Genomic DNA, 9,221 nt, shown 5'->3' on the forward strand with positions numbered 1-9,221 from the left:
TTACATTTTCAGATATTTTGCAGGGCATTAGTAAAAATTAAATTTTATAAACTTGTAATTAAGTAAATGATATGAAAACTCATCATTACCGGTTAGTATCATCTATGCTCTTGAGATTATTATATCTGTTGTACAGTGGAAATGCTATAAAGCTACGCTCCTGTGCATCTATCTCTTCCCGAGTCTGTGTTCAGTAACAGCACACTGGCAAGTTGAAATTAGCCGTGGTGGGAGGAATGACACAGGGAAATTGGCAAACTCAAGAATTAGGGCTTTTTTTTTCTTTTGAAAAGTCATTTGTTTGCCATTTGCCCACACACCGCTGGCAAAAGTACAAGGGAAGGTTGGGATTCTTCAGGGACTCCTCTGAAAGGCTGTGGAGCAGAAGCCACAAGGTTCTCTGAGGTGCATGACGAAGGGGACCAGGTCAGCCCTGGGGTCCACCTTAAGCCAACACAGAGAGCCCAAGCCCCACCTCACTGTCCATGACCCCTGCTGTAGGAATCGCTGTTGTTTTAGAATCTGAAATGAATGCAGATCTGAGAGGCAGATCTCCCTCAGCACTCACAAGTCTCTCGGCCAACATCACAAAGCTCATGTCCCCCACTGTGCGGTCTACTTAGGGTGTCCACTCGGCAGGCCCTCCTCCACTCCCAGTGCTGAACAAGAAGGCCTTTCCCTGACTGCCCAGCCATTTTGGACACTGATGAAGGGGTGGGGGGCTAGCTTCTTGCAAGAGGCTACTTCCTGCCCTCACCTGTCCAGACAGGGGCTGTAAGTAGCTCAATCAATACAGAGTTAAATGATTTTCTTACTCTTCTCTCTTCCTTCCAGGCAACCTTTAAAGGCTGGATGGACATAATGTATGCGGCCGTGGACTCCAGGGGGGTAGGTTACCACACTGGCCACCCCACCAAATCAGGCACCTGGGGCTCCCAACCACTTGGCCACTGGGAAGTCAATGTCTGCATCTGAAAGCTCACCCCATAAAGGCCTGAGCTCTTGTGTCAACCTGGAGTCGAGCCTCTCTGGAATGCCCAGGCCTGGCTCTCGGGCAAGGTTGCGTGATCTCCCAAGGAGTCCCCAAATTCTCAAATAGCTTTCAGATTCAATTCACCATAATTTATTTGAATCTTTAAAGTCTTACCCCAGGGCTAAAAGCCGCAGAGATTCAAATCAAGCTTCTTCTCTATCCTGGCGCCTCACCCACCCAATCACACTGACAGTTCGTTGAAGACTGAGAAGCCCCATGTTCTCAAACCTCCCAGTGGCCCAGGGGCAGAATCCATGCAGTGACGCTGTGTCAGCCCTGAGCCCTGCATGCCTGCTCTCCTCACCTGCCACCCCCACCCCTCCTTGGCCCTGCTCTGTACACACACTCCTGTGCTGATGACCTTCCTCTGGACACACCCTTTTCCCCAGAGAGGACACCCCTGGCAGCTCGCGCCCATTCCTGCCTGTCTGATGCCTCGTCTGATTTCTCCCCCTTTAGTATGAAGAGCAGCCCCAGTGGGAATACAACCTCTACATGTACATCTACTTCGTCGTGTTCATCATTTTCGGGTCTTTCTTCACCCTGAACCTTTTCATTGGTGTCATCATTGACAACTTCAACCAACAGAAGAAAAAGATACGTAGAGCGCAAGCTCGCCCTGGGCTGGCAGGGCTGGGTGCCAGGGGACTGAGGAGCCATTCTGGCTCCTGGCCCCCTTTGGGCTTTCTGTTGGGGATGGTCCTCTGCTTGCTCCTGCTGGAGTCGTGTGGGAGAGGGGTGCGCCCGTGATGTAGCAAGCCTAGGCCTACCAGAGTGTACCAAGGGAGCCATGCCTGCCTTAGTCTACCTGAGAGATGAGTCTCCTTAGAGAAGCTGGGTGACGGTGGGGATCCTTCACCTGGGCCATGATCAGGGACAGTGGGTGGAGCCTGTGCAGAGGCCAGGGTCTTCCCGGAACTCTGTCACAGCGGCCATGACTGGTTTGCAGGCAAACCAAGTGGTCAGGAAGAACCTGCAGCCTGGCTGCTTTGTGCAAGGGAGAAGGTAGGGGGTGGGAGTAGCATTTTCAGGTCACAAAACCAGAGAGAGCTCAAGGTAAATAGGGACAGGGACTCTGCAAAAGAAGGTTTGGGGAATAATCTCTGGTGCAGGATAGGGACATACTTTATGTACCAGGAGACGAAGCAAGAAAGAGGCCCACCCTGGCACCTTCATTAAGGAGGCAAGGTCCCTGTGCCCTCCATGCTGGAGCCTCTGAGAACCCCAAAATGAGTCTGGTGCCTGTCTCTCTGCACTTAGGGGGCCAGGACATCTTCATGACGGAGGAGCAGAAGAAGTACTACAACGCCATGAAGAAGCTGGGCTCCAAGAAGCCCCAGAAGCCCATCCCCCGGCCCCTGGTGAGCCAGGCTTCTAATTTGGCAAGAGTAGAGAGAATCTGCTGGGTGCGGGGGCAGCTGAGAAGCCCCCACACCACACGACTTACTCTCAGGGCCTCTTCACGTTCCTTCCACCCAGCCTGGGGCCCTTGGCCAGTCCAGGGAAGGAGGGGCATTCTCAGGTGTCTGACCGTACACTGAGGTCTCAGTCTCGTGGAGACAGTGAGGAAGCACAAGAAGGCTGTGACAACCAGGGGCACTCCCCTCCCAAAGGAACCCTTCTGCCTCTGAGTGAACCCCCCTAGTCCCCTGCAAGGATGCAGGCTTTCCTCATGGAGAGCAGGGCAGCCATCACAGCCCCAACTCCCATGCCTACAACCCCCTGAACAATAGAGTCCCCTAGTGGGTGGGGCCGAGAGGGGTGCTGGGTCCTCTGCCAGACTGACTCCCTTGCCTGATCAAGCCATTCTCTAAAAAAGTGTGTGTGTGTGTGTGTGTGTATTGGAGCGGGGGCAGGGGGGTAGGCAGGTAGGCGGGGGAGAACTCAAAGAAATTAGGTGACATAATCTAAATCCCTAGCTAGTAAGTGGCAGCCCCCGTTTTTTAAATCTAATTCATCAGTTTCATCTGATTCTTCCTGTTCATCATTCTCTGTTCTAGGTTAGTTGTGTGTGTGCGTGTATAACTATATGTGAAAGCGTGTGTGTATGTTTTCACTTATTTAGACTCTCTCGTCCCCAAAATAATCTGGGGTGGCTTACAATTAAAGACACATACAAATATAGTTAACAGAATAAATAAAATCAATTCCTTAAAAAGAGTGGAGAAAATTTATTAACCTGAGAGCTGATACAATTACTAGCTAAACTTCAAATTTGACCTTGAGCCTTCAGACAGTGAGAACAAAAAGAGGACAAGGAGCAATGTGCTAAGGAAACTCAGAGGAGAAATCCCTTCCTGAAGATCCATCAGAGAAGGCCTCAAGAAAGAGGGAGCCTCAGGATTGGGCCTTGAAACCCAGGGGGCATTTCAGCAGGAGAGCCAGGCTATTTCAGCCTCCTGACTTCTTCCTGTCACAGTGACAGCCTAGTGGGGCATTGGCCTCACCAGAGGGTGGACGAGGAGGGTTGGTGATCTGGTCCCAGAGGCAGCAACAGGGGGCCTGTTAATCTACTGCTGTCCCTGCTGAGTGCATCTTCTGCCCCTCCTTTCAGAACAAGTACCAAGGCTTCATATTCGACATTGTGACCAAGCAGGCCTTCGATGTCACTATCATGTTTCTCATCTGCTTGAATATGGTGACCATGATGGTGGAGACAGATGACCAGAGCCCTGAGAAGGTCAACATCTTGGCCAAGATCAACCTACTCTTCGTAGCCATCTTCACGGGCGAGTGTATCATCAAGATGGCTGCCCTGCGCCACTATTACTTCACCAACAGCTGGAACATTTTTGACTTCGTGGTTGTCATCCTCTCCATCGTGGGTGGGTATACAAGTTGGCTGGACAGAGAAGCCCTCCCCTGGCCCGGTCTCTCCTCCAGCCCTGGGTCTGTACTTAATGCCAAGTACACTAGGCTCCTTCATTCTTTTCTCTCTGCATTTCTCACCTCTCCCCCATCACACACACTCAAACTCTTGACACTGCCCCCACAGAACTCTGTCTTGGGATAACTGACTTTCATCTTTCTGCCATATACAGCCCCTGCCTTTGGTGAATTCTGAGGGAAATGCAGGGGCTGAGGCAGGGGCTACTCTGGCCACAGTGATGGGCAGATGATTAGAATCTACAAGTAAGGTCGGGAACTACTGTGGAAGGTCCCAGGCAGTGGGGAGGGTGAGAACGTGCCTAGTGGGACTAGAGAGAAGCTTTAGAGAATGCAGGATGTCAGCAGCAGGAATGGAGCTATGGAGGGCCAGTCTTAGAGGCTTTGGGAGGTACAGCATGTACCTCGGAACCCTTACTCGTCCCGGTGCTTGACCGTAACAGACAGACGTAGTTAACAGGTCAACTTGGAGCCAGAGTGTCTGAGTCAAATCCCAGCTTCTCACTGACTAGGTGGCAACTTGGGTAAGTTACCTCACCTCCCAGTTTCCTCTTCTGGAAAATGAGGATGATGGTATCAGCTTACCTCCTAGGGTGACTGGAAGGGCTTAATGGATGATATAAAGCGCTTGGCCCAGTGCCTGAATGACAGTAAACACTGGACACATGTTAGCCAGTGACATCATTATTATATGAGGTGTCTGGAAATGTCACTTAGGCCAATACGAGGCAAGTTAATTTCACTCTTTCTCCAATAACATCCCTGCTCCTTAAAACTCTAAAAGAATAGTCGATAGAGACCCAGGGCTAGGAAAGCCCTAGAAGCTAGCAGAGTTGGGAGGGTGATAGGAACCATCTCAGAGAGGCTGAGATGCAGCAGGCGTGGCGTGGCGTGCTCTAGCACAGAGTGCTGACTTCTGGGCCAGTGCTTCTTGCACTTCAGTGTACCCGTGAATCACCTGGGCTTGTTAACAAGCAGTGGGTCTGAGGATGGAGCTGAGGTTCTGCATTTCTGGTAAGTGCTCAGGAGATCCCAAGGCTGCTGGTCCTCAGACCACACTTTGAGTAGCAAGGAGCTCAAAGGCCTGAGTTCTGTTTCAAGCTAGGCCACCAAGATGCTGAGCAAGTCCCCTCAGGCCTCGGAACCCATGACCTAGAAGAGGGGCCTAATACAGCTCTGTTGTGCAGGTATTCCCAGAAGACTAAGGAACAAAAGGGCTGAGAAGGTACTTTTTGCAAAGGATGTGGGAACTGTGGGCCCTCATTTTCTGGGTCATATGCAGAAATGGAGATGCAGAGAGGCGGGTGGCAGGGCGAGCAGGGTCCTTGCTGTTAACCCAGTCCTCCTGGAAGGGCCCCCTGTCCCTGGCTCCTGGCTGTACCGAGACCTCACCCAGTGAAGCTGGGCTGGAGGGAGGACATAGGTGTCACAGTGGCCACAGTCTCTGTTGTTTCCCACAGGCACTGTGCTCTCGGACATCATCCAGAAGTATTTCTTCTCCCCCACGCTCTTCCGAGTCATTCGGCTGGCCCGGATCGGCCGCATCCTCAGGCTGATCCGAGGGGCCAAGGGCATCCGCACCCTGCTCTTTGCCCTCATGATGTCCCTGCCTGCCCTCTTCAACATCGGCCTGCTGCTCTTCCTCGTCATGTTCATCTACTCCATCTTCGGCATGGCCAACTTCGCTTACGTCAAATGGGAGGCTGGCATCGACGACATGTTCAACTTCCAGACCTTCGCCAACAGCATGCTGTGCCTCTTCCAGATCACCACATCGGCCGGCTGGGACGGTCTCCTCAGCCCCATCCTCAACACGGGGCCCCCTTACTGCGACCCCAACCTGCCCAACAGCAATGGCTCCCGGGGGAACTGTGGGAGCCCGGCCGTGGGCATCCTCTTCTTCACCACCTACATCATCATCTCCTTCCTCATTGTGGTCAACATGTACATCGCCATCATCCTGGAGAACTTCAGCGTGGCCACGGAGGAGAGCACCGAGCCCCTGAGCGAGGACGACTTTGACATGTTCTATGAGATCTGGGAGAAGTTCGACCCGGAGGCCACCCAGTTCATTGAGTACTCGGTCCTGTCTGACTTCGCTGACGCGCTGTCCGAGCCGCTCAGACTTGCCAAACCCAACCAGATGAGCCTCATCAACATGGACCTGCCCATGGTGAGTGGGGACCGGATCCACTGCATGGACATCCTCTTTGCCTTCACCAAGAGGGTCCTGGGTGAGTCTGGGGAGATGGACGCCCTGAAGATCCAGATGGAGGAGAAGTTTATGGCGGCCAACCCGTCCAAGATCTCCTACGAGCCCATCACCACCACGCTCCGGCGCAAGCACGAGGAGGTGTCGGCCACTGTCATCCAGCGTGCCTTCCGCAGGCACCTGCTGCAGCGCTCCATGAAGCATGCCTCCTTCCTGTTCCGCCAGCAGGCCAGTGGCAGTGGCCTCTCCGAAGAGGACGCCCCTGAGCAAGAGGGCCTCATCGCCTACATGATGAATGAGAACTTCTCCCAGCGCCTCGGCCCGCCCTCCAACTCGTCCGTCTCCTCCACATACTTCCCACCTTCCTATGACAGCGTCACCAGAGCCACCAGCGACAACCTCCAGGTACGGGCGTCTGACTACAGCCGCAGCGAAGATCTTGCGGACTTCCCCCCGTCCCCAGACAGGGACCGAGAGTCCATCGTGTGACCCTCGCCCCAGCTGGCCAGGACACACTGCAAGGCAGCCTGTTGCCTCGTGGCAAACCCAAGTGCTGCCACCAAGCAGCATCTGCTGGGCCTTCCTTGCGTTGGGCTTTGGGCGTGAGATGAGCCTCAGTCCTGTGGATCGACGAGGCAGAGCTCCGTGGCACCCGTGTGGTCGGCCGGAAGCACCTGGCCAAGCCAACGGCTTGGGCAGCCCATCCCTGAAGGCCCCACACATACCAGTGGCTGGGTCTGGTCAGACAACACCCAGGGCTCAGAAAAGCAGCTCCATCCCAGTTGCTGAGGCGAAATATAAAACTGAGACTGTATGTTAATGTGAATGGGCTTTCATAAATTTATTATATTTGATATTTTTTTACTTGAGCAAAGAACTAACTTTTTTTCCACGGACATGAGCAGCGATTCACACTGCCTCTTCTGAACTCTGAACAGGAGTGTCTGTGGAGCTGCTGGAACTCTGTTCTCAAAGCAAAAGTGGAATCCAGTGTGGTTCCCATAGGCCTTCGCTGCCCAGGGGCAGAAAAGGGTTTCCCTGCTGCTTGGGCTAAGGTACCAGGAGGGCTGAACCCCTTCCCTTACACACACGTGTGCACACACTCAACACACACAGTGGCCAGACACGGGCTCCTTTCAGACGAATGTCACATAGCTACCCCTGCCCCAGCCTAAGGGACACAGACCTGTCCTTCCAGCCCCCAGAGGTAGGGTTCTTATCAGCAGGGGCTCACTCTGGCTTTCCATCGTCCCCAAGGTCCCTTTTTCCACCTGTGTTTTTATGCAGGCCATACTGGGGTCAGTTCTACAAAAATAAAAGGCTTCCAGAAGGCTGTGGCCTTGGTCCCAGGGCTGGTTCTAGGCACTGAAGTTGGCTTTTCTTCCCAGGAGAGCTTGGCCTTCTGTAAGAGTATTAACATAAAAGTGAAGGGCCTGAGGGAGCCAGCCCCACTCGTGCCCTGCCCCACAGGCCAGAAAGAGTAGGCTGAACCCTGTGGGTTTGGGACTAAGAAGCTCAATAGCCCTCAGTCCATTTGAAGAAGGGAACCAGTTGTCATCACCGGGGTCACTCTCTGGACCTTTCTGCCTCTAACCATGGAGGCAGGGGGATTCCTGTGTGGTCCCCAGCTTCTCTCCAGACGAAGCAGCATGGGAGTGGGGAGGGAAGCTTGGGTTCTGTGCAGGAGAGAGGCCTGGGGATGGTCAGGCCCAGTTCCCACGCCCTGGGAGGGGAATGAACCATGGGCCTCCTTGGGAAGAGAACATGGCCTTGGACCAACCCTTCCAGCTCAGCCTGGGGTCCTGGTGGCGCCCGCACACAGGACCTTCTTGGGCAGTGTCCCCGCTGTCCCACAGGTCTTATGAGAAAGCCTTTTCAGGGAAAAAAAATACTTTTTTCTAGTCCAATTATCCCCCAGGGCCTCTTCAGCTACTGACAATCCTATTTAGCATATGCAAATCTTTTAATGTAGAGGACCGTCACCCTGAGAGTGACAGTGTTGGCTGGTGGAGGCTGAGCAGTCTCGAGTTCGGCTGCCCAATTCCAGCTCTCCAGCACGGCCGCCCTCCCCCAGGCGTGCAACCTCACTGGCCACCTCTCGGGGCCGCCCGGGAAGCCGGAAACTGGCTGCTCCTAACCTACCTCGCCAAGCTGTCAGAGGGCTGGACGTTCTGAGCTCACGGCAGTGCTGATGGCATTGCCAATGAGTAAAGTATTACATTTCTTCTTGTCAACCCAAGTTCCCTTGGTGGCAACCCCAGCCCCCACCCCACCCCTAGTGATTTCTCTTCTCCTATGTTCCCTTTGAGTCCAGTGTGGGATGTGGTTTTAACTATCCCAGTGACACTTCTCCGAGTGGAAATCTTATTTTTGTAGATCTCTGTGCTTTGCTTTCAAGACGGAGAGGTGCGTGCCCTCCCGGCACAGGCAAGAATGAGGTTTGGGAGGCAGCCAGGCTGCCAGCCCAGCTGGCCGGAAGGAGACTGTGGTTTTGTTTGTGTGTGGACAACCTGGGAGTCTTGAGACAGGTGTCCAAGGCTGGCTGGTGACAGCCGCCAGCGGCTGCGCATGGTGTGGTTGAGGGCAGGGACAGGCTGGACTCAACTCCTTAGCTTTTAGTGTGGCTCTCTCTCTCTCTCTCTCTCTCTCTCTCTCTCTCTTTCTCTCTCTCTTTTTTTTTCCTAGAACTGCACAATGACCAGCAGGAGGGGAGAAGAGGGTAGGAAAAAGGAGGGAGGGACAAGCGTCAAGTGCCAGCTGTTGTCTGAACTAATTGAGCACTTCTCACCAAACTTCGTGTATAAATAAGATACATATTTTTAAAACAAACCAATAAATGGCTTCCATGACCTGGACTGGGCTCTGTTCTTGTGCTGAGATTTGACAAGGGCTGCGGCCTCGCCCCGAGCACACCTGGATAGCAGTGCTGGTGTGGGGAAAGCGAGGTGAGATCCTATGAACCATGCAGGGCTTCCAGTTGTCTTCCCAGGAAAATGGCCAGGTCATGGGCTGGCCCAGGGGAAGTGGGGTGTGGGCAGAGCAGTCTGCCCCCACGAGAGGACACCCAGGGCCTGCCTTCCAGGGCTCCCA

At 53.6% G+C, this 9,221-nt stretch overlaps 1 protein-coding gene across 3 annotated transcripts in view; it reads left to right on the forward strand.

Moving 5' to 3' along the window:
• The window catches only part of SCN5A (sodium voltage-gated channel alpha subunit 5), a 94,882-nt gene extending 85,896 nt beyond the window's left edge, over positions 1-8,986 (forward strand). For all 3 annotated transcript variants that reach the window (XM_074312597.1, XM_074312598.1, XM_074312596.1), the window contains 5 exons: positions 835-888; positions 1,493-1,634; positions 2,294-2,394; positions 3,588-3,858; positions 5,380-8,986. In XM_074312597.1, coding sequence (XP_074168698.1) covers positions 835-888; positions 1,493-1,634; positions 2,294-2,394; positions 3,588-3,858; positions 5,380-6,620 — 1,809 coding nt within the window. In that variant the 3' untranslated portion in view covers positions 6,621-8,986. The remainder of the gene's footprint in view (positions 1-834; positions 889-1,492; positions 1,635-2,293; positions 2,395-3,587; positions 3,859-5,379) is intronic.
• The last annotated feature ends 235 nt before the right edge of the window (positions 8,987-9,221 follow it).

Source organism: Rhinolophus sinicus, linkage group LG10 (genome assembly GCF_036562045.2).
Source record: "Rhinolophus sinicus isolate RSC01 linkage group LG10, ASM3656204v1, whole genome shotgun sequence".
In the NCBI taxonomy this organism is placed as follows: Eukaryota; Metazoa; Chordata; class Mammalia; order Chiroptera; family Rhinolophidae; genus Rhinolophus; species Rhinolophus sinicus.